This window comes from Anomaloglossus baeobatrachus, chromosome 11 (genome assembly GCF_048569485.1).
Source record: "Anomaloglossus baeobatrachus isolate aAnoBae1 chromosome 11, aAnoBae1.hap1, whole genome shotgun sequence".
Classification (NCBI taxonomy): domain Eukaryota; kingdom Metazoa; phylum Chordata; class Amphibia; order Anura; family Aromobatidae; genus Anomaloglossus; species Anomaloglossus baeobatrachus.
Window position 1 is genome coordinate 166,987,000 of NC_134363.1, and position 25,347 is coordinate 167,012,346.

General features: G+C 46.5%; 1 protein-coding gene across 1 annotated transcript; it reads right to left on the reverse strand.

Moving 5' to 3' along the window:
- Positions 1-273: 273 nt before the first annotated feature.
- Positions 274-20,101, reverse strand: LOC142255687 (G protein-activated inward rectifier potassium channel 4-like). The gene is made up of 3 exons (XM_075327129.1): positions 19,886-20,101; positions 17,726-18,923; positions 274-632 (listed from the first exon to the last, which is right to left on the reverse strand). Exons 1-3 carry the CDS (start codon positions 20,099-20,101, stop codon positions 274-276), a joined length of 1,773 nt encoding a protein of 590 aa, XP_075183244.1.
- Positions 20,102-25,347: the final 5,246 nt, after the last annotated feature.

Consider the following 25,347-nt stretch of genomic DNA (forward strand, 5'->3'; position numbering starts at 1 on the left):
GTCGGACATGACTCGAAAAGGCATAAATGTATGAAATAATAGAGAAGGGGACGTAGAAATGGATAAGGGGATATTACAGGGTCCTGACGTAATGAGATCACTTACCCATGTAACAGGAGAAGACACTTGGAATGAGAGTAACAACAGAATATTCAGGTTGAGGTGAGAACAGTTTCATTAGAGGACGCGGACTCTTCTTACTATAGAAACACAGTTAATAATAAAGTCTCCCTGCCGTCAATAGTTTAACATTGGCAACTAAGGAGTCTTCTATCAGACATCGAGATCATTGCTGTCAGACTCTCGGTTGCCTTCAGCAATGGTGGGAAACTCTATTCTGTCCTGGATTTCCTGTGGACCGTCCCCGAATCCTATATTTGGGTCCCCAGGATTACCGGTCTGAAACATATTGTCCCAGTAGAGGCTGAGGGTCGACCGGTCGTTCTGCTCATTCTCCTTGAGTTCGTGCATCTCCTTCGCGCTTCCCCATGGCGTTTGGACATCGAAGGTCTTATCAAAGTGGCTGTAGTCCACACGGAAGGCGCCCTTCTCCAGAGTCATGCAAGGCTCGAATCGGTGACCCCACAGAATCTCGTCCTCCGTGTAGGAAGTCTTGGCTTGACACGTCATACCTTATTCCAGGAAGACATGGAAGAACGGGTTAAAGCCGAAATGGAGAGTGTAACAGTATTACTTAAAGTGTGTTTGTTGTTATACATTTTTATTTCACAAATCAATAGTATGCATGAAAGTAAGAAACTTTGTAATATATCTTATCAGAGAAATCGGCTTCTTTCTCCACCTGGATTGAGCTTCCACTTTATGCATAAAATCTGTGTTCAGTGGAGACACATTTCCCCATTACTGAAATATAAGATGACAGTTGGTGCTTTTAAAATTCTACAGAGAGGGGAGGAGCTAGAGACAGAGACAGACATAATGGGAGGGGCTAAAGATGAAGACAGACAGAGGGGAGGAGCTAAAGACAGAGACAGACAGAGGAGGAGAAGCTAGAGACAGAGAAAGACAGAGGGGGAGGAGCTAGAGACAGAGGGGGAGGAGCTAGAGACAGACAGAGGACTAGAAGCTGGAGACAGAGACAGACAGAGGGGAGGAGCTAGAGACAGAGAGACAGAGGGGAGGAGCTAGAGGCAGAGACAGACATTTTACTGTACGTTCTTAATAGAATTTAATGAGCTTCAACTGTCATTTTTTATTGAGGGGAAGGCAGATACAGACACTGCTAAAACAACATTTCTCCATAGAACTTTATGCGCCTCTGCTGCTGCCATGATTGTGGTGGTCAGCGCACGCGCAGTGTAATTCTGCAGGTGGTCTGCAAGTCTTCATTAAAATGGCGCCAGATGCGATGCATTCGCAGACCAAGATTTCAGCTCAATGACCACTTCCTTAAGCCAAAATCTATATCTGCGCATGCGCTGCATCCTGCACTATTTTATTGAAGACAGTTTGAGGAATTATAATGCGCACAGTTTTCAATATAATGGTGACGGTGGAGCATGCAGGGATCAAGATTTCGGCTTAATGAAGAGGTCATTGAGCTGAAATCTCAATCTGCTTATGTACCACATTGTCACTGCGATGGTGTGATATGGGGGGGTTTGTATCTTTTTGTGTAGGTTCGTATTTTAGGCGTAGTGCTCTGTTTATTCTGTGTATTCCTTCTGTGTACATTGTCCTGTTTGCAGATTAATCACCCCCTGCCGGGGGTTTGTCCCTAAGTCTGAGGGAGGGGGGCCTGGAATTCACCTAAACTCTCTGCTTACCTGGGGGATTATTCATTCTGGCTGAGAAAGACAAAAGAGAAGGAGTAAAGGCCCCGTCACACTAAGCAACATCGCTAGCAACATCGCTGGTAACGAACAACTTTTGTGACGTTGCTAGCGATGTTGCTGTGTGTGACATCCAGCAACAACCTGGCCCCTGCTGTGAGGTCGTTGGTTGTTGCTGAATGTCCTGGGCCATTTTTTAGTTGTTGCTGTCCTGCTGTGAAGCACAGATCGCTGTGTGTGACAGCGAGACAGCAACAACTAAATGTGCAGTGAGCAGGAGCCGGCTTCTGCTGAGGCTGGTAACTAATGTAAACATCGGGTAACCAAGAAGCCCTGTCCTTGGTTACCCGATATTTACCTTTGATACCAGGCTCCTCCGCTCTCACTGCCTGTGCTGCCGGCTCCTGCTCTGTGCACATGTAGCTGCAGCACACATCAGGTAATTAACCCGATGTGTGCTGTAACTAGGAGAGCAAGGAGCCAGCACTAAGCAGTGTGCACTGCTCCCTGCTCTGTGCACATTTAGCTGCAGCACACATCAGGCAATTAACCCGATGTGTGCTGTAACTAGGAGAGCAAGGAGCCAGCGCTCAGTGTGCGCTGCTCCCTGCTCTGTGCACATGTAGCTGCAGCACACATCAGGTAATTAACCCGATGTGTGCTGTAACTAGGAGAGCAAGGAGCCAGCACTAAGCAGTGTGCACTGCTCCCTGCTCTGTGCACATTTAGCTGCAGCACACATCAGGCAATTAACCCGATGTGTGCTGTAACTAGGAGAGCAAGGAGCCAGCGCTCAGTGTGCGCTGCTCCCTGCTCTGTGCACATTTAGCTGCAGCACACATCGGGTTAATTAACCTGATGTGTGCTGTAACTAGGAGACTGGGGGCTGGTCACTGGTTGCTGGTGAGCTCACCAGCAACTCGTGTAGCCACGCTCCAGCGATCCCTGCCAGGTCAGGTTGCTGGTGGGATCGCTGGAGCGTCGCAGTGTGACAGCTCACCAGCAACCTCCTAGCAACTTACCAGCGATCCCTATCGTTGTTGGGATCGCTGGTAAGTTGCTTAGTGTGACTGGACCTTAAGATTGATCCTCTGAGGAAGAAGTTGACACCCCAGAGAGACTGTGAGAAACCCCAATTTCCCTGAAAAATGACTGCTGGAGGATTATGACTAACTTCCTGGGACATTTATCACATTACTGGACTACTTTACCCTTGTAAGGTGGATTATTTTATTGATCTTCTGATTTGCATGGAATAAAGGATCTCTGGATTGTTCACCCATCTCTCGCTCTGTTGATTGTGTGATATCAGAGAAGGACCCCATGACAGGCACCATTTTATTGAAGACAGTCTGTAAAATCACACTGTGCATGGTCTTCAATAAAATGGCTCCAGATGCGATGCATGTGCAGATTGAGATTTCAGCTCAATGACCTCTTCCTTAAGCCAAAATCTTGATCTGCACATGTGCCGCATACTGCACTATTTTATTGAAGACAGTCTGTAGATTCACACTATGCAGTTTTCAATACAATGGCGCCATTGGTGGCACATGCGCAGATCAAGATTTTGGTTTAATGAAGGGGTCATTGAGCTGAAATCTTGATCTGCGCATGCGCCACCATTTTATTGTAGGTAGCCTGTAGAATCACACTGCGCACAGTCTTCAATAAAATGGCTCTGGATGCGACGCATGCGCAAATCTAGATTTTGGCATAATTTGCTATGTGTACGAGTTTCCGTTCTCCCTTGTCCGTGTCATTTTGTGGGGTTTTGTCTTTATGTTTTCTGCCCCGTCCCGAGGTTGCAGGAGAGAAGGAGTATGATCAGGGCTTGGACAGGAGTTAGGGTCAAGCTGGGGGCTCGAACCTGGCTACCATCAAGCCTACCTCTGAGATAATGGACAGCGCAGGGTGTCAAGTCTGAGGGCCAGCCTAGGGGCCCCTGTCCTATCATTGCATACCCCATGACAGCAGATGCCATGTAAGGGAGGGTTTTCCTTCAACATTGTGGGCAATGATTTAGTTTACAACCCTAGCCCTCCAAAGGTGTTGTCCGCTACTAGTAAACATTTTATAAATAGGCCCTTGGGGGTGTGAAGTTTAAAATACACCTATTGGAGGCAAAAGGCACCTCCTCTCAGGGGTGACAAATTAATTCTTTACTTTGTCTGGACAGGTTATCAAAAAATCACCGACGGACAATCTTTTTTACGGACATATTGGAAAACCAATATTCACATTCTGTTAAACCTATTTTATTCTACCAAAGTTTCTAGATCTCAGCGCGGTGCAGTATAATTTCATGCCATCTTGATAAAGGCATTGACTGATCCTTCAAATAATCAAAATGTCATTTTATCATTTTCTCAAAATGATGAATGGACTTTTTTGTTGTTCAGACCATGTAGTTTGCTCATAGTAGCAAGAGCATCATGGTGTTGGGTTGAAAAAATGGCTCCTGGGACAATATGGAGAAATGGCTGCTCTACTGGTTCCACCGCCATATCAGTGTAAGGCCGAACAGTATGTGCACCTAGAATGAAAGCTAAATGGGTCCAACTACTGTGCATTATACCACCCCACACCATCATCCCAAGAGAAGGACTGGTGTGACATTTGTTCGTGAAGGCTGTGACGACATGGACTCTGTCAGTGCCTAGCATGGGTTAAGTTTCTTAAAATTCAGCCACACATGATGTTAGTTTGTTTATAAACGGGGGATAAGCCCCTCATTATTTCTACAAGACTCTTAGGAGTCTAGTGTTAAAGTTCTTGTTGACTCATGTACTTGCCTTGGCCAGTGAAGATCAGAAACCCAGACAAATCAATTATGCAAACCTCCCATTGTATTGCTAGATGCGATGTAAGTTAGCTGTGCCTCCCTCATCTCTGCCAGAGACCATTACTACTAGGGATATTTTGTATATGGCTTGAAATCTAGCCAATAAGAGCCCAGTATTATCCACCAACCGTGAAGACCCCAATGGTCTGAATGGCGAGCACAGGGGGATAAGAAGAAGGACTGTCCATTGCCCAGCTAGACTCTTGCTAGATGATACCAATCAAGGATCTGCGGATACGATTGTCAAGTTATAACCAAACCTGGATTATAATACTACATGGACTTCAGCATCAAATGCACGGATTCAGCTGAGATATTAAGGACTACCTAAGGAAGGAATCCAGCTTGGGACAATCCAGTCACCTGACTACAGGCTTTGTAGTCCTCAGCCAGCTTTCTCAATCTGGCGTTATTACATTCTTGGTGGGTGCCCGCCGAAAGCGGGGTGCTGCTGGTCTGGAGTAAGTAGCCCTGGAAGCTCCGAGACACGGACATTCTAATCCCTGGTGAGCCAGCAGAAGGGTGAGAAACTGTTGCCGCTTACATTCTGTGGTTTTGCTGGTTATGTGTCATATGCCGTTAATTGTTTGGGGATCCAATAAAGTCTTAATATTGTGATTTCCTCATCATGTGTTGTCTGAGTAGTGTTCCGCCCACGGTTAAGGAGGTTGGGCATTCAGTTGGGATGAGCCCTGGGCCACGCTGTCTTTCTAAAGGTGGCTGGATCAGTGGACGAGAACACCCACTGACCCCCGTGTCTCTACAGAGGCCATTTCATGATGGTGCCCAGACTAAGGATGGCTTTACATGCTGCGATATCCGGTCCGATATCGTTAGCATGACACCCGCCCCCATCGTTTGTGCGCAACGGGCATATCGCTGCCTGTCGCACACAAAATCGCGCACCCCCGTCACACATACTTATCTGTCCTTCGACATCGCTGTGACCGGCGTACCGCCTCCTTTCTAAGGGGGCGGTCCGTTTGGCATCACAGTGACGTCACTAAGCGGCCGCCCAATGTAAGCGGAGGGGCAGAGATGAGCGGGACGTAACATCCCGCCCACCTCCTTCCTTCCGCATTGTGGCCGGAGGCAGGTAAGGAGATGATCCTCGTTCCTGCGGAGTCACACGTAGCGATGTGTGCTGACGCAGGAACGAGGATCAACTTCGCCCCAGCGACAGCAGCGATAACTGGCAGCGGACCCCCATGTCAACGAGGAGCGAGTTTGGACGTTTTTGCAACGATCCAAAATCGCTCCTAGGAGTCACACGCTACGACATCGCTACAGTGGCCGGATGTGCGTCACAAAATCCGTGACCCCAATGAGATCGCTGTAGCAAAATCTTAGCGTGTAAAGCCCGCTTAATTCCGGCTGTGATTGTATCCAAGACAAAAGTAAAACTAGCTGCTTATGTGGATGGGGCACAGTCCTCCATTTTCGCCTCCATTGCCATCTTGCTCTGTACCATAACATTCATTAAGAATGGTGGCATGCAGTATCTGAACATCTGGCTTGTAGCCCAATATCAAGCAAACACCTTCTGATGGCGTGTAGACATTGTTTGACCCTTCAGTGAGCATCATGCATGGCCTAAATGTGCTACCATGGTTGGCAGCATCTTCCATGGAATACATACATAACCTCATTGATTGCAGCCAAAACAAATACATGTGGGGATTTCTGTATGTGGTGCTCATACTTGATTAGCATCAAGATGTTTTGAACATTGTTTTTCCGTCTTTTCATCCTTTCCATATCAACATATCTATTAATTTCATGATTTCCGCAATTCCACAACTTTTCCGTCTTTGTGTTGCAATTTCATTTTTGAATAGAATGTATATAGGGTAAAATATATATAGTGTAGAGGGTATATATTGTAGAGTGTATGTAATGTAGAGTGTATATAGTGTAGATTGTATATAGGGTAGTGTATATAGGGTAGAGTGTATGCAGTGTTGAGTGTATATAGTGCAGAGTGTATATAGGATAGAGTGTGTATAGGGTACAATATATATAGTGTAGAGTATATGTAGTGTACAGTGTATATAGTGTACAGTGTATATAGGGTAGAGTGTATGTGTTGAGGGTAAGAATTGAGTAACCTGAAATACTTAATTCAGCCATTTCACAGACCCAAATATTTAGTTTAGTAGATATAGCCTAACATATATATTTATGAATGCTTTTGTTGCTTACTAACATATATATATATATATATATATATAGTGATTTTCCTTAATACAATATGTAAGCATATGTAACTTAAAGATGACTCTTACATCCTGGACAACACCCAAGATGATGAACACAAGGAAGAATATCCAAAGTTTGGAACAACCAATCCAGTAGAGACTTTGCAAATTGCTACATTGCTACACACCCTGAGCCTAACCTGTGATACTTGATTGGACTATATTCTGTCTACACCCTTTTCTTCCCTAGAACTATAAAAGTTTTGTGAATAATAAACAAGCAGAATTCCTTTGGCGTCCGATATGGAAGAAAGCTCATAACCGATCTAGAGTCTATTATTTCTTTCTTGTGTGCACACATGACATCCCAGATAATCTGAAAATGGCAGTCAGACCTCAAGAGAACCTTTCTAGTCTCACCTCAACAGCTGGCGCCCAACGTGGGGCACCAAAAGGATGAGCTAATTCTTCTTCAGCCTCGGACGCAGGAGGCTGCTCCCGAAGTAACTGAGGATTGATCACCCTCTCTTTTAGACCACGGTAAGCTTCATATACATTGTATGTGTTGTTTAGCCTGTGGTTCGGGCAATTTCTTGGTGAAAGGTGGGCAGTCGCTAGTCCGAAGAGGGGGTAGAACACCGGAGACCTAACGATGTGGTGATCACCCGCCGGTGACCTCAAGAAGAAAAGGACCCAGACCCCTGGGTGCTGGGTGTAGGTCATTAGGATCTTACTGCTCGTGTGTTACAGGGCTGCTAGAAGGAACAGAAGAAGGAGGGGGGCCAGTGAGCAGGAGAAAGAAGGAGGGAGACAGAGGGGCAGCTGCCCGCAGCCGCAGCAATGTGTAGGAATTACAGCTGTAAGTAATTTTGAACAGTGAGATAAGGGAACTGGCGTTTTCCCCTGTGTTTATGTAACGCATCCACTGCCGTGTTTACAGCCGGAGAAACAGGGACATGCGGAGAAGGGAAGTATAGTATCCGTGTGTTGGAAGCCAGAGACTACACGAGCAAGGAGGGGAGGAGTTCAGGTAAAGGATAGTGTTAGAATCAGCGTATTCCCCTGTGTTTCAGTAACACTTTCACTGCTGTGTAGGAAGCTGAGATAGGAACGTATGAAGAACGGTATATAGTATTCGTACGTCGGACGCTGAAAGTGTGTCCTCATTACACAGCAGGGGAGGTGGGAAAAGGATTCAGATTGGAGCTGGCCAGTCCAATTAGAGCACTATGCATACTCTGTTCAAGAAGAAATTGTTTTTTCCTACAGGAGCTGAAGGATTGCAAGAGGTTGTATAAATTGATGGGGTTACCTCCGGGAGGAAAAGTTGCAGCCCAGTATGATGGACATGGGTAGTGTAAAGAATCTATGATGAGATTGTGGAGTGATCACTCCTTAGTTTAGTTTTTCAAATGCTCGTAACAGGGATCATTCTAACAAAGAGAAAAGCTGGAGCAGAGACAAGCATCACTGCCCCCACATCTGGAAAGGTGGGGGCTAGGCAGCTCCTGAGGAGTTGCAGAGAAAAAAAAAACAAAAACCCTTGCATGAGTGTTGAATGTACATGTAATTGTGCTGGGTTTTCTAGCTTTAAGCACTTTTTGATAATTGGTAGATTTTTGGGATTCTTTTAGCCTGGTGAGAATATAGAGTTTACAAGTACAAAATGTGTTACTTTGAATCCCTGAAGTGTGGACCCTTATTTTGTCTTGCATAGGAAACATACATAAATGTAGGAGTTTATAAAATAGTAGCCAATAGCAAAATGCATAAATGCATAATAATCAGAAGAAAAATAAGAATGGCAGCACTCTGCGGTATAAGTTGATTTTTAATAATGCTTCATGCAGACAGGTGAGACAAACACAGGGATGCAGAGGGAGAAGAGCAGTGAGAGAGGTGCTTTCCTCCCTCTGCATCCCTGTGTTTGTCTCACCTTTCTGCATGAAGCATTATTAAAAATCAACTTAGGCGGGCTTTGCACACTACGACATCACAGGTGCGATGTCGGTGGGGTCAAATTGAAAGTGACGCACATCCGGCATCGCATGCGACATCGTAGTGTGTAAAGCCTAGATGATACGATTAACGAACGCAAAATCGTCGTAATCGTATCATCGGTGCAGCGTCGGCGTAATCCATAATTACGCTGACGCGACTGTCCGATGTTGTTCCTCGTTCCTGCGGCAGCACACATCGCTGTGTGTGAAGTCGCAGGAGCGAGGAACATCTCCTACCGGCGTCACCGCGGCTTCCGTAGGATATGCGTAAGGAAGGAGGTGGGCGGGATGTTTACATCCTGCTCATCTCCGCCCCTCCGCCGCTATTGGCCGCCTGCCGTGTGACGTCACTATGACGCCGCACGACCCGCCCCCTTAGGAAGGAGGCGGGTCGCCAGCCAGAGCGACGGTCGCAGGGCAGGTGAGTGCATGTGAAGCTGGCATAGCAATAATTTTCGCTACGCCAGCTATCACACGATATCGTACCTGCGACGGGGGCGGGGACTATCGCGTGCGACATCGCAGCATCGGCTTGCGATGTCGCAACGTGCAAAGCCGCCCTTACACCGCAGAGTGCTGCCATTCTTCTTTTTCTTCTGATGGACTTTCTGCACTATGGCATAAGCACTGCGGGTAAACCATCAGCTGTCCTCCTCTAGCCGTATGGACCTGGTAAAGATTCAGAAGGCGAGAGCGCTCTGCTACATGCTGACTGACTGCAAGTGGCAGTTTAACATTGAACGGACCCACTGAGAAAACCATTGCCAGGATTTTTTTCATATGGTAAGCAGTGCTATGCACATTTTTTCCTTCTACTTGCGCTATGTTAAATGCATAATAATGTAGACACTCCCAGTATACACCCAGCTTAGCCAGGCTTCTCTCAATGGTTCTTTGTTTCAAAGTTCAAACCCCATCCCCTTTAATTTTTTTATTTATTTTTTTTTTTTTTTCATTTTTTGGGGGAGAGAGGTGTTTTCTGGTATAAACAACTAAAACATTTGAATAAGTATAAAATAGCATATTTGCTTACTCAGCTATCCAATAAATGCAAATCAGAGATAAATAAGTGAAAATCTTGAAGAATTGGTAAATAGAAAAATGGAACTGCCCACATAAAACAATTGGTATTTTAGAAGTCCTGCAGCATTATATCTTAAAATAGAATAGGGGCAGGTAAATACATATCTTTGTACCATGCTAGCTAATCTAAAAATCTTAAAAGACTTAAGGCCCCGTCACATGCAACGATGCATCTAAGGATATATCGCCGGAGTCACGGATCCCGTGACGCACATCTGGCATCGTTAGCGACGTCGTTACGTGTGACAGCAAGGAACGACCGTTAACAATGGAAAATACTCACCTTATTGTCCATCGTTGACACGTCGTTCCTTTTTAAAAAATCATTGATTGTTGAGGACGCAGGTTGTTCATCGTTCCCGAGGCAGCACACATCGATACGTGTGACACCTCGGGAACGACGAACTGCAGCTTACCTGCGGCCACCGGCAATGAGGAAGGAAGGAGGTGGGCGGCATGTTACAGCCGCTCATCTCCGCCCCTCCGCTTCTATTGGGCGGCCGCTTAGTGACATCGCTGTGATGCCGCATGAACTGCCCCCTTAGAAAGGAGGCGGTTCGCCGGCAACAGCGACGTTGCTAGGCAGGTAAGTACGTGTGACGGCTCCAAACGATTTTGTGCACCACAGGCAGCGATTTGCCCATGACGCACAACCGACGGGGGCGGGTGCTTTCACTAGCAATATCGCTGCGTGTAACACCCCCTTTACCCCAAGAATGTTAGAAAGTATTATATCTATTTGTGAAAGAATAAAAGAATATATCCAACAGAGATGTGTATTATGGAAAGCCAAAGTTCCAAAGCTTTTGGTCTCGGACTTCCTAGGTAGCACCCCCCTTCTGTACTGATAAGGATGGAATGTGGTCCCTCCCAAATGGTGAAGCAAGCCCTTTGTTCAAATTTTACTGTTAAAGATTTGAGAAATTATTAATTTGTTTTTATTTTTCCTGCTCATATCTGAATGATTAAATTAACTTTGCAGGGAAAATTAGATTTCTTGAATTATGCAAATTAGTTTTTTTTCTTTTGTTTTTTTTTATGGTGATTTATTTGGACAATATATTTTTATTTTGTGACTCTGCATACAGACTGCCGGTATTTTATTAACATTTTATTTTGGTTTTCCTTTCTTTTATGGATATTAGTGTACAGTATATACGAACCGTGTTAGCTATAGTAAGGTCTCAAAATTCCCCAGCAATCTTTATTGTTGCAGAGAGATTGATTATATCCAGTGTTTGTCTTGTTTGAGTTTTATAGTAATTTATTGCCTGCTGTCTTATTTTCCTTTTAGAGAGTAGCAGCATAACACTATGAACTTTGCTAGATTGGTAAACAAAAAAAGGGGGAAAAGAAGTCATCTATTATATTTTCCAGCAGTAGAGGACGCAGCAGACATATAGCAGAGAAACTGTGAAGCTGGCCCTCCCCTGCAACTGTCATATTTACTGGATTACTATGAAGCATATCTGCTAACTGAAGCAGGAAAATCTTGTCCTATATGTTATTTATTTATTTGTTTATTTATTGAGTATTTTCAACCATGTGAAGTATAGATGACCACTAACTGTATCATAGTCAGAGTTAAAGTTTTAAGAATGATCTAATGTATATTTTTAGTTTTTGTTTTCATAGATGGAACAAGATGTTGGTTGATTCTACACTGGATATGCTACGGTTTACACAACATGAGGTAATCAAAATTTGAACCACTCCCTCCCCTCCTATCAGTACAGGAGGCAGTGATGTATTGATGCACTCTCTGGATTGGTAAAACAGAAGTAAGATAATTAAATGTGTATGTAGGTTGTTGATCTTTCCTGTTGTCAAATGAGCCAGGTATACTGAAGATAAAGTCTAGACCCGAGCTGGCGGTGATGGAGCCAGAGAAGATCCTCACACAGCTGCAGCTGACAAAGAAGCAGTAAACGGGCCTAGAGTTGAGAGTCTTTCACCAATATGGACCTCCTCCACCTTGGTGGCATCTGTCACGCCCGTGACAATTGTCACTCCTTGTGTTCTTAAATCCCTACAGGAACAAGCAATTCAGCAAGGAATGGAGTGTGAGACGCAGGGAGCCAGCTGACTGAGGAAGATCTGTGGATAAAGGGTGGTAAGCTTCCTTTGCCATGAGATATCTTCTCATTGATGGCCCATGTAACCTATGGACTAACATCGGTGAAAGACAGTTATCAGTGTGTGCTTTGGTTCAGTACTCAGGTGGGCAGACTCACCCAGTCTTGTAAGGCATGTGCCTAAAACAATGTAAGAAAAGCTGTAAAGAGTCCGCAGAAACACACCCCGCTACTCTACCCATTTCAGAGACTGTAGATTGATTATAGATGTATATCATGAGCAGGTTTTATGCAAGTTTGTGCGTGTTGTGTAAATTTCTTTCCAAGTTTGGTCAGAGGCATTCCAGGGCAGAAAACGACGTTATTGCTGAAAAACACATGATGGAGGTAGTATGTAAATGATGGGTTTACAGAAGTAAAAAATTGTATATTTTATAGAAAGGTGGAAACTGGCAAGTCTGAACCAAATGTATGTTTTGTTTTCTTTTCGTAATAAACAGGTCTCTATGTAAGATATTTTTTGGTTTAGCACAGGCATATACAATTTTTATATGATTGACTAAATAGTGTGATAAACAGGTGTATTCTCCAATTCCAGATATTAAATCAGAGAAAGTAGCATATGGTCTTCAGTCATAATAAATAAATAATAATAAATAATAATAATAGTCAGGGGATTGATTGACAAGCGAGAAAAAGCCATGAGTCGAGACTAGATGAGCCGATCCAGCTTCTCCCAACCACAGAAACTTCGATGAAACTAGAAGGCAGGGCAACATACATTCACACTTCGCATTGTAGAAGGGTCGACCCACCAGAGCTGCACTGAGCGTCTTGCTAATCGCTGACATGCTCCCCTATTCCCAATTATCGTTGCTGTTGCAGGACGCAGGTTGTTCGCCGTTCCTGCGGCAGCACACATTGTTATGTGTGACACGTCAGGAACGAGGAACCTCACCTTACCTGCATCCCGCCGGCAATGAGCAAGGAAGGAGGTGGGCAGGATGTTTGTCCCGATCATCTCCGCCCCTCCGCTTCTATTGGGCGGCCGATTAGTGACGTCGCTGTGACGCCGAATGAACCGCCCCCTTAGAAAGGAGGCAGTTTGCTGGTCACAGCGACGTCGCTAGGCAGGTAAGTAGTGTGATGGGTCCGCGCAATTTTGTGCACCACAGGCAGCAATTTGACCATGATGCACAACCGATGGGGGCGGGTACACACGCTAGCGATCTCGCAAGCAAGATCGCAGCGTGTAAAGCGGCCTTAAGTCTTTTATTGGGATTTACTGCTCGTCAGGATGTTGTCTACTGTGTTCTTGCCTAATCAGGATGTGATCCACAAGATGTACCTTGACTTACGTGAGGCTCCAGTGCTGTTTTTTACAAGGTATAAAGGTTCTTAAGCTGGTCACACACCGAGGAATAATATCGGCCAAACCTACACATTTCGGTCAGACTGGTCAGTCATTAATTGTGTATTAGTGGTCCTTCTGAGTTTACCCCAGTGGCCCAGTGGCAGATGTCAGGGTAGAAAAGGATCACATAAGTGAATTTTAGTATGCTTGATACTTTGGATCTCTGGAGACTTTGTACTTGGTATGCCAGCCTTGATGAAGAGTCCGTTGGAGTAAGGTGCACCTAATTCATCAAGAGTCATGCTCTCCTCTTAATGACTTTGGTGCATCTTTCAGCTAAGACTTGAGTACATTTATGCCACAATTTTTACCACTTTTTTGGCATAAATTATGATGAATTTCTCGGCCGCTCTTGGCCATGCACCCTATCGGCAAAACTCTGACCACTTTTCCAAAAGTTGACAACACAGACTGAAACTGGCATTAAAACAGTAAAAGTTGCAAAACATTTCAAGCAGTTTTACACCAAAAAATTTACAAAAAAAGCTTGATAAATTGGGGTCCTTGACTTGCCTCACTCTTTAGGCTTGGGCAAAGAAAGGTTATGTGCATGTGTGGGGGTCTAGAGGTTTAGCTGTCACTGAACGACCATTCCATTCAGCCATCACCTTTCTAAAGTGTGAGGTCAGCCATAGTCTTGAGGAAAAACCTTATGTGAGAGATTCCAGCAATAGACTATATTGAATTCTACTGATTCCAAGAATATTTTTTATTTTTCTCATTCTTTTTTTCAATGAAGCAGGTGTACTTTCTGAACTTTTTTTTTATCCATTGACTCTCAACATTCAATCAGTTAAAAATACATGAAACGTGGATGGAATTCTGAAGTAGGGTCCATTCACCCATCCATGTGACACGTCCATTTTTTGTTCTTGGGAAGCACATGGACACCAAAGCGGGCTTTACACGCTACAATATCGTTAATGAATTATCGTCCGGGTCACGTTGTTTGTGACGCATATCCGGCTTCATTAACGAGATTGCACCGTGTGACAATTTTGAGCGTCCTTAAACGATCGAAAAAACGCTCAAAATTGTTTGCAGCGGAGAGGTCGTCCTGAAACAAAAAATCGTTTCAATCTTTTTAGCGATGTTGTTCCTCGTTCCTGCGGCATCACACATCGCTATGTGTGACACCGCAGGAGCGACGAACAACTCCTTACCTACCTCCACCGCCAATGCGGAAGGAAGTAGATGGGCAGGATGTTACGTCCCGCTCATCTCCGCCCCTCCACTTCTATTGGACGCCTGCCGTGTGACGTCGCTGTGACGCCGCACGAACCTCCCCCTTAGAAAGGAGGCGGTTCGCCGGCCAGAGCGACGTTGGAGAGCAGGTATGTGTGCGTTCACACAATATCGCATGTATGACGGGGGCGGCTGCTATCGCGCTCGACATCACTAGCATCGGCTAGCGATGTCGCAGCGTGTAAAGCCCGCTTAAGGGTTTCATTAAGCCATACACAGATCAATTTAAAAAAAAATTAGGCCTTGAGATTCCGCATGTCTCACAGTGTTTGGCTCTAAACTGCAGTGTCTGACACTCCACACTATGCCTCCTTTGGTGCTTCTGAATGACACAACAGGTTGGGCGTCAACCAGCTGTGTTTTCAGTGATCGGGCTTGCAGGACTTAATTTCAGCTAGTCTGTTGGTTACCTCTTGGATCACATGTTGTGGGAGACCTATCACTGTCACTCCCCACCTTTTAAGATGGAGGAGCCTGTTTTCCCATGTTGACTATAGCTTTAGCTACACCAGTCCATGTTCTGTTAAGTCCCAGTCCTGCTAGTGTTTGATTTCCTTTCTAAGTTGAGTTATAACAGAGTTCTCTCATCGTCTCGTTGTTGCCTCCCTTCTCTTATTTTCCTCCTTATCACTTGTTGTCTAATACCTCTGTGTGACCATGTTGTGTGATCAAGTTTTGGTTTCCCCTGTTTGGGTAGCACCCCTGAGGCTTCAGTTGCTACAGGGTATTGCATCTCACTTAAGATGCAGTACTCATCCCAGGTAAGGAAGAGGTTAACCACTGGTCTTCATCACTTACACAACACACAGCTTAGTAGCCAGCCACTGGAACTGGGTTAGAGGTGGTCGCCATAGCAATGGGACTTCCCCAGCACTAGTGAGTCATCAGGAAGGTGAGGGCAGCACAAGGGAAGTGAGGAACACACAGACGTTTACCTCAGAACAGTCTGAGACGCAGGAGAAGCAGGTTCACTGAGGGGCATGCTTGAGAGCGCCCTTAGAGGGACTGACCGAGAGGAGTGCTTGAGAGCTCTCTCGGGACTGACTGAAGAGAGTGCAAGAACACAAGGGACTTGCAGGACCACGGCCACTGAAGGGAGTGCTTCAGAGCTTCTTCAGTTAGGACCGGGCAGAATGGAAGAAGCAGGAGACGACCAGTGGAGCTGGTGAGACAGAGGAGCAACACGGTAGCCAAAGGTTGAGCCTAACAGCCCCTTCGGGACCGGTGCAGTCATGGTGCAGAACCCTTGGGTGGCGTACACTCCACATTTCGCCATCAGAATCTGCAGGGAAGAGGGATTTAATGTCCCATTGCCCACCACAAAGGTCCCGGGGCACAGCAGCATCTAGAGTCAGGAGTCAAGACCACGGTCGGGCCCACAGTTGATTTGCGCTGCCTGCAAACGGTAGGGGAACCAAACCCAAGGACACTGGGGTCCCCAATTAGCTTCACACCATGGGGATCCACACTACAGAGCGCAAGGAAGGAAGGTCTCACACTCCACAACACCGGTGGTGGCCTCTGAATCATCCGGGAATCATGCGGCGGAAACCAGCACTCCAAGGGTGATGACCTGACAATGAGTAAAAGAACTTTGTCCATAGTCCTGGTGTTGTCCCGTCATTGCCGACGCTGTCGCCCCACACTCCGGCGCATTGGCCGCTACCCCCACCATCGTCCTCCCTGGGGCCTAGGTCTACCTGTGGGGCGCTGGACCATCTGAACAGCGTTATCATCTGCCACGAAGGAGAGCAACATCTTGCAGAGGCGGCTGATCGTTGGCCACAAACCACGGGGAGCGCTGCAAAGCAAACCTCCATCATCCTCCTATACCGGTCACCTGGCAACCTTTTATTGACACCGATGGGGCCATGGAGCCGGGTCAGGCCATTCACAGCAACCCCAAATACCACTGGAACGGTGCCGAGTAGCCCTGACGCCCCTTGGGTGCGTCATTTGTCCTTATCCTGTCCCGGCTCTCCCCTGTGGTGAAGGAGAGGGAAGGTATTAGATCAGGGCTGTTCAGGAGCAGGGCAAGGAAGGCAGCCTAGATATCCTCACTATTAGACGTATCTCTGGAATCAGGGACAGCTAGGGATCCCCTAGCCTGAGGGCCAGTTTAGGAGCTCCGGTCCCTGGTTATCCTATCACACCCTGTGATACCTCACTTGTCTTAAGGGGGCTTTACACGCTACGATATCGTTAATGTTTTATCGTCGGGGTCACGTTGTTAGTGACGCACATCTGGCGTCATTAACGATATCACAGCGTGTGACACTTACCAGCGACCTTAAGCGACCTCAAAAATGGTGAAAATCGTTCACCATGGAGAGGTCGTCCCAAAACCAAAAATCGGTAATGGTTGATTATCGATGTGGTTCGTCGCTCCTGCGGCAGCACACATCGCTGTGTGTGACACCGCAGGAGCGAGGAACATCTCCTTACCTGCCGCCGGCCGCAATGCGGAAGGAAGGAGGTGGGTAGGATGTTACGTCCCGCGCATCTCCGCCCCTCCGCTTTGATTGGCCGGCCGCTTAGTGACGTCGCGGTGATGTCGCTATGATGCCAAACGTCCCTCCCCCTTGAGGGAGGGATTGTTCGGCAGTCACAGCGATGACGACGACCAGGTAAGTGCGTGTGACGCTGCCGTAGCGATAATGTTCGCTGCAGCAGCGATCACACGAAATCGCATACACGATGGGGGCGGGTGCTTTTGCGTATGATATCGCTAGCAATTGCTAGCAATATCGTAGCGTATAAAGCCCACTTTATTCTCATATGTTTACCATTAGAGTCGACGATCTGTGAGACACAGATTAAACCAGGAAGACAGACTTTGTAATTCATTGTTCCATCGAAATTTGTTCCATTTTTAAACTTCTATATTAAGAGTCAAGGAAGGAAAAAAAGTGCAGACACTTGACAAAAATTTGTCTTATTCTCTTGGATGGTAGCACTTATTAGGGCCACACATCTTCTATTTGAGATATTTTTTCATGGAAAATACAAGTATTTATTATATCAGACATGTCATGAGGGCTGAAGGCTCCTCTGTCACTTGTTGTTTCTTACCTGTGGCTTCAACAATGCCTTCAAGTATTACAATAATTTCGAACTGCTCCCGCTTCAGCGACTCCGCGGACATCTCCCAGAACGGGCTGTGATCATTAATGAAATGACAAATGATCTGAGGTTCCACCAGGAAAAGCCTATCCTCACCGGTATCGTAACCAAGATTAATTTCTGATTGCTCCAGAGGAATAAATTCTCCTTCCTTTGTCTGTCGGGATTTGATGAGTTTGGCTCTTATCTTGGCATCCACCATGTGGCTATCTCGTAGATCTCCGATCCGGAACATCAAGCAAAGCTTTTCATCTCTGTGGGACACCACACATTTCTTACTGAAGATCAGGGTCTCGGCTCTCTTTTTGGGCCGTGAAATTTTAACAAACATGCAGCCCACCATGAGGGCATCGATCACTGAACCAATTATCGACTGAGCCATAAGCAAAATAACACCCTCAGGGCAATAGGCGGTTACCATCCTTGTGCCGTAGCCAATTGTCCGTTGACTTTCCACTGAGAAGAGTAAGGCAGAAAGGAAGGAGTCAACATTGTCTATGCAAGGCTTCCACTCGGGATCCCCAATGTGATTCACATCATCTCTAATCAAGGCGTCCACAAAATAAATAACCCCAAAACCAACCCAGGTGACAATATAACATAGCATAAATACAAATATGAACCAACGATACTTTAGATCCACAACGGTGGTGAAAATGTCCGACAAAAACCTACTCTTTTCCTCAATGCGTCCAAGGTTGACCCTACATTTGCCGTCCTTGGTGACGTATCTCTGACGTGTCTGCCGATTGGTCAGGTTGAAGAGCTGACGGTCATCGGCCATGAGCTTACATCGTACCCTGTGTGATTTAGTGGTCACTGGAGCGGAGACAACACTACGGGTTGGGGTTTTACTTCGCGATGGGATATTTGGAACACTTAGCGCATGTTTCGTATGCCATTTTGAATTAGCCTCGTTTACCGGCGTCTCTGGCTTGGCAGATCGTTCATAGCGAGGTAAGTCCTCAGTATTAATAGTCACACTAGGCCTAGGCTTGGCAACTGAGGGGACAGCACCTGGGTTTGTTTGGTCTACAGCACTGAATCTCCTTAAGTTTGAGATGATGCTGCCTTTCTTGGGTGGAGGGAATTCTGTTTTTTGATGATAGTCTTCACATGAAGTCACAGACATTACCATTGTTTCAGGCTGATGAGGACATGGAAAATTAAGAAAAAAAGATAAGCAAATGGGTGAACATATAATGAATCAGTTTTTAAAGGGAATCTATCACCAGGTAATCTGAGAGCAGCATAATGTAGAGAGACAAAGACCCTGATTCCAGCGATGTCCTTACATCCTGCTGCTCTCAGATGGGATTGCAAAAACCTGGTTACAGATTCCCTTTAACAAAAATTAACTGGTCATAAATGGATAACTTTCGAAAATAATGACTTTGCAATGGCCATCTACTAAAATGGACAACTCCTTCTTCTCTAAGCCTTGGGTTGGTATCCTCTGGGGTGTCTGGGAAGGCTCCACGCAACCAAAAACTAATGGGCGACTATGGGATCCAACAAATGGTTGTGTCGAATTCACTTGAGTTGTTTGTTCTACTAGAGGGGGATTGTGACCAGGTACGGTGACCCCCTGTGTACATACATTCTAAAAAGGTATATGGAGACATCAAAAGGTATAGAAAAAAAATTTTGACAGGTCAAAAGGAAGAGAAAAAAACTTCTGACAGGTCGAAAGTTTTGAGTGTTGGGGGACTAAATCCTATGACCTCCACCATTCAAAGAAACAAAGACGCAAAAGCGCTCAGTTGAGTTCTCTGCCCTTTTGGACTGTCATCTGCTCAGTTTGTCTCTCCTTGGAGATTCAAGTGAAGAGGTGTACAGATCCATTTACTGTGTGTGGATCCGTAGACTGCTTTGCTCGTGTGAGACTGGGAGAAGATTGCAATCTGTCAAAGAGTAAAGTCATGAAGATTGCAGCCTGGAATTTTCTCGTCAATTGCCCTGATGGCAATGGCCTCCTAGCGTTTACCCAATTTACTAACTATTATTAGTATTTGTTTTACAGATCAAACTTCATGTGCTAAATCATCAATCAAGTCCTTGCTGGGGACACAAGAGTTGGGTTCAAACATATTTTATATATAAGTGTACCTTTTGAGGGAAGGTTCCATATCTGTTGTTGTCTGTCGGTGGCCTGGGCAGATAAGCCAGCATATGCTTCGCCGTAGGAGCCTGAGCTGGAGGAATGGAGTTTCTCCGAACTCTTGGGTCATCTGATTTCAGCCTGGAGCCATTGATGTGATTACGTAAACAGGGTCCATTATTTTGATGCAAGTCCATGCTGTTACTGGCAACAGCCAACGCCATTGTGGCTCAGACGATGACCATATAGGTTTAAGCAAGAACATGGCACCTTCTGTCTCTGTTCCTAAAATAATAGACAGGAGAACTTATGAATGCTACACTACAAGAGATATATCCAAAATTTGCTGTTACTTATGAAAAAAATACCATATTTACCAATGTAATTGACAATAGTTTGAAGTTTCAGTAAGCGCTAGCAAGCTCGGATGATCGGTACTAGTGATGAGCGAGCACTACCATGCTCCAGTGCTCGGTACTCGTAACTTGTGCTCAGGTTCTCAGTACTTGTAACTAGTGATGAGCGGGCACTACCATGCTCAGGTGCTCAGTACTCGTAACTAGTGATGAGCGAGCGCTACCATGCTCATGTGCTCAGTACTCGTAACTAGTGATGAGCGAGCACTACCATGCTCAGGTGCTCAGTACTGGTAACTAGTGATGAGCGGGCACTACCATGCTCAGGTGCTCAGTACTCGTAACTAGTGATGAGCGGGCACTACCATGCTCGGGTGCTCAGTACTCGTAACTAGTGATGAGCGGGCACTACCATGCTCAGGTGCTCAGTACTCGTAACTAGTGATGAGCGGGCACTACCATGCTCGGGTGCTCAGTACTGGTAACTGGTGATGAGTGGACACTACCATGCTCAGGTGCTCAGTACTGGTCACTAGTGATGAGCGGGCACTACCATGCTCAGGTGCTCAGTACTCGTAACTAGTGATGAGCGGGCACTACCATGCTCGGGTGCTCTGTACTCGTAACTAGTGATGAGCGGGCACTACCATGCTCGGGTGCTCAGTACTGGTAACTAGTGATGAGTGGACACTACCATGCTCAGGTGCTCAGTACTGGTCACTAGTGATGAGCGGCACTACCATGCTCAGGTGCTCAGTACTCGTAACTAGTGATGAGCGGGCACTACCATGCTCAGGTGCTCAGTACTGGTAACTAGTGATGAGCGGGCACTACCATGCTCGGGTGCTCTGTACTCGTAACTAGTGATGAGCGGGCACTACCATGCTCAGGTGCTCAGTACTCGTAACTAGTGATGAGCGGGCACTACCATGCTCATGTGCTCAGTACTTGTAACTAGTGATGAGCAAGCACTACCATGCTCAGGTGCTCAGTACTCGTAACTAGTGATGAGCGGGCACTACCATGCTCGGGTGCTCAGTACTGGTAACTAGTGATGAGCGGGCACTACCATGCTCATGTGCTCAGTACTTGTAACTAGTGATGAGCGAGCACTACCATGCTCGGGTGCTCGGTATTCGTAACTAGTGATGAGTGGGCACTACCATGCTCGGGTGCTCGATACTCGTAACTAGTGATGAGCGAGCACTACCATGCTCAGGTGCTCAGTACTGGTAACTAGTGATGAGCGGGCACTACCATGCTCAGGTGCTTAGTACTGGTAACTAGTGATGAGCGGGCACTACCATGCTCAGGTGCTTGGTACTCGTAACTAGTGATGAGCGGGCACTACCATGCTCAGGTGCTTGGTATTGGTAACTAGTGATGAGCGGGCACTACCATGCTCGGGTGCTCAGTACTGGTAACTAGTGATGAGCGGGCACTACCATGCTCAGGTGCTCAGTACTGGTAACTAGTGATGAGCGGGCACTACCATGCTCGAGTGCTCGATACTCGTAACTAGTGATGAGCGGGCACTACCATGCTCGGGTGCTCAGTACTGGTAACTAGTGATGAGCGGGCACTACCATGCTCAGGTGCTCAGTACTGGTAACTAGTGATGAGCGGGCACTACCATGCTCGAGTGCTCGATACTCGTAACTAGTGATGAGCGGGCACTACCATGCTCAGGTGCTCAGTACTGGTAACTAGTGATGATCGGGCACTACCATGCTCGGGTGCTCGATACTCGTAACTAGTGATGAGTGGGCACTACCATGCTCAGGTGCTCAGTACTGGTAACTAGTGATGATCGGGCACTACCATGCTCGGGTGCTCGATACTCGTAACTAGTGATGAGCGGGCACTACCATGCTCGGGTGCTCAGTACTGGTAACTAGTGATGAGCGGGCACTACCATGCTCAGGTGCTCAGTACTGGTAACTAGTGATGAGCGGGCACTACCATGCTCGAGTGCTCGATACTCGTAACTAGTGATGAGCGGGCACTACCATGCTCGGGTGCTCAGTACTGGTAACTAGTGATGAGCGGGCACTACCATGCTCAGGTGCTCAGTACTGGTAACTAGTGATGAGCGGGCACTACCATGCTCGAGTGCTCGATACTCGTAACTAGTGATGAGCGGGCACTACCATGCTCAGGTGCTCAGTACTGGTAACTAGTGATGATCGGGCACTACCATGCTCGGGTGCTCGATACTCGTAACTAGTGATGAGCGGGCACTACCATGCTCAGGTGCTCAGTACTGGTAACTAGTGATGAGCGGGCACTACCATGCTCAGGTGCTCAGTACTGGTAACTAGTGATGATCGGGCACTACCATGCTCGGGTGCTCGATACTCGTAACTAGTGATGAGCGGGCACTACCATGCTCAGGTGCTCAGTACTGGTAACTAGTGATGAGCGGGCACTACCATGCTCGGGTGCTCGATACTCGTAACTAGTGATGAGTGGGCACTACCATGCTCGGCTGCTCGGTATACTCTCTTCTTCCGGTGGCTTTAGGACCTGGTAGCACCTGACTGTTGGGGTGCGTTGAGTGTCCGATCTGATATTAATGTCTTGACCTAAAGATGGGTCACAGTCCTTGATAAACCCTTTAAAAGGCACCTAAAATACTTGACCAATAGACAGGTTAATATTCTGTACGTGGAATCTATCTCACAATACAAAAATCCCAAATTCCGAGCTTACAACCTAATGAATCCCCTCTGGAAGATGAAGCCTCCTGTTACTTCATAAGGCTGCAAAGTATAGAAAAGTAATAACAACACAATATTGGAAAGAAAAGCAAAACTATCCATATCTAAAAGACAAATTATGCTAGAAAACATATAATATTCATAAAAGCCAAAACATCTGTGCTCCAGCGTCTAAGCCGCCTTTTACTGGAGAGAGGGTCTTCATTAACACAGAGCATCGCTCTATAAATGACGCATGCATAATCTATGCGGAAAGAGAACAGGTTTAGGGCCCGGATTACGAAGACCTATAATCCCCAACAAATGAGGCCTGAAGCTCATCAAAAGCTAAGATTACAGTGCAGATAAGGCAGGAGACCCATGCTGGTGAATGGCAGCCCCTGCACGCTTGTCTTCTCTGCACTTGATTTTTGCAGGATTTACTGCTAAGTTGCCATGTTTTGCAGCTGTAGGTGAATTTTGCTATTTATACATTTTAATTTGTAACTGGTAACCAGTCTGAGCTGAGATCTCGGATGCGGATCTCACGTGGTCATGAAGTGTGCAGAAACTGCTATGTGTGACGCCCTGGCCTATCAGGTCGTCACTGGGTATTGTGCAGTCTGCCCTTCTGCACGGTATCCGATCCTCCTTGGTTAGCGGTCCCTGGCCTTTGGTGTTGCTAAGAACCAGCTAATCAAAATCCTAGAAACACTCTGCACCGCACCCACCAGACACACCATTGGACGGCTTGAAGGGAATAGGGCCGCCCACTTGGGGGGTTGGTAAGGGAGGGTCAGGAGTGTCAGGAGTAGTCAGTTGAGTGGTGACTCTCGAGAGGAGAGGTCACACGTTAGTCGAAGGAGGTTAGGTGCTGGGCTCCTCAGTTACTAGGTGGCAGACGTTGGTCTAGGCCTAGTAGAAGCTGGAACCCCAGTCGCAGGGGATCGTGTCAAGGGGCACGGAACTGCCGAGGAGGGCAGCCGGTGGCCTTGAGCCATCTCCGGGCAGGGCGGGGTACGTGGACCCTAGGCCAGGAAGTAGCTTCAAGCGTCCTGGTAATTTACCCGATGAGGGCGAAGACTTCATGATTCGTTCTCCACCCGCTCCAAAATCAGGGTACTAGCGCAACGAGGGGGATAGGACTTTCCCACTACATAGTCTAGAAAATCCCAAGCGTGAGCCCTGAGAGCAAGCTCACTCCGTTAGTCATACGGGTGAGCGTGACCCGACTAGTTCTATACTACAGGGGCCAACCAGTAAAGAAAGTGCCAAGGAAAAGGTCACAGGCTAACAAGCAGCACCATCGGGCATGGGATCCCAGCGTACTCCCTCCCTGCAACAGCGGTGCTAAGAATTCTGGTTTACAAGTTGTCGGTGTCAGCGTTATTGGACTGAGTGACTACGCAGTGACTCTTTCCTTCTCAACGGTACTCCCCTCTCACCATCACCGAGCCCCCGGGGCACTTCCCCCCTACCCACAGAGGGGTTAAACACCTGGCTGACATTCCATCGCCACCAGGTGGTCCCAACAGCGGTGGTATTCCACCTTACCACACACCGTGGGTGGCGTCACAAACTCTAACTACAAAATCCCCTGTAAATAACCCCCCTTTTTATTTTGAGTGTCCGCGCGATCCCTCTCGGGTCCGGAGACCCCTCGAGTCACCGCGGATCCGGATCCAAGCAGCAGCCCTGTTGCTGGTGCTGGCGCTGGGGTGGTACACCTCGAATGGACAGACCATATGTTTGACTAATTTAATTGGAAGGCCCTATCCAAATAGAATATTATTGTAGGGTGTATTGGTATACCCACTAGTAGCCACATCACAGAGAAACGTGCCTTGGAAGGCAAATCAGGCATGACTGATTAATCACAATTGTCAAGGAAGAAATAGGTTATTTACGACATTTTTCGTGAATGAAACCCATTGACTTCTATGGGAAAGTGTTGTGGACATGCTCTGTGACTTGTGCAGGAAAGGAAGGAACTGAATTGTGACATAACACAGCACCCACCATTGACAGCAGGGATGATAATGAGGATATATTCATTGCACTCCTGCCTGTGATAAGACTCTAGAGAAGTGATCTCTACAGAACAGGAAGTGTCAGACTACTTTGAGGCTTAGTATGAAAACTGCAGGCTTTCAAGAAAAAACACCTAGAAAACTGGGAAAAAAAAGTTTAACATAAAAAAATGTATATAAACCAGAGGTAATGTTCTTGGTAATACATTCCCTTTAACATTATCATTGACCGGACATATCATACTTATTGGGCAAACTGTTGGGACTGTAGACGAGCAAATAGTTTTGAGACTTAGCGAATTTGCGTTGATGGCTGTATGCAATTTTGCTGGACTCTTATGGGCTTGAAAGTGATACAAAAATATATTATTCCCTTACGTGTCGC

What these genes read in the sequence shown, in the direction of transcription:
- LOC142255687 (XM_075327129.1), bottom strand. Translation starts at nt 20,101, where the DNA reads ATGGCGTTGGCTGTTGCCAGTAACAGCATGGACTTGCATCAAAATAAT. An exon ending in ATGGAACCTTCCCTCAAAAG is followed by an intron (nt 18,924 to 19,885) that starts GTACACTTATAT and finishes TGTCCTCATCAG; the next exon opens with CCTGAAACAATGGTAATGTC. An exon ending in AGGCATTGTTGAAGCCACAG is followed by an intron (nt 633 to 17,725) that starts GTAAGAAACAAC and finishes TCCTGGAATAAG; the next exon opens with GTATGACGTGTCAAGCCAAG.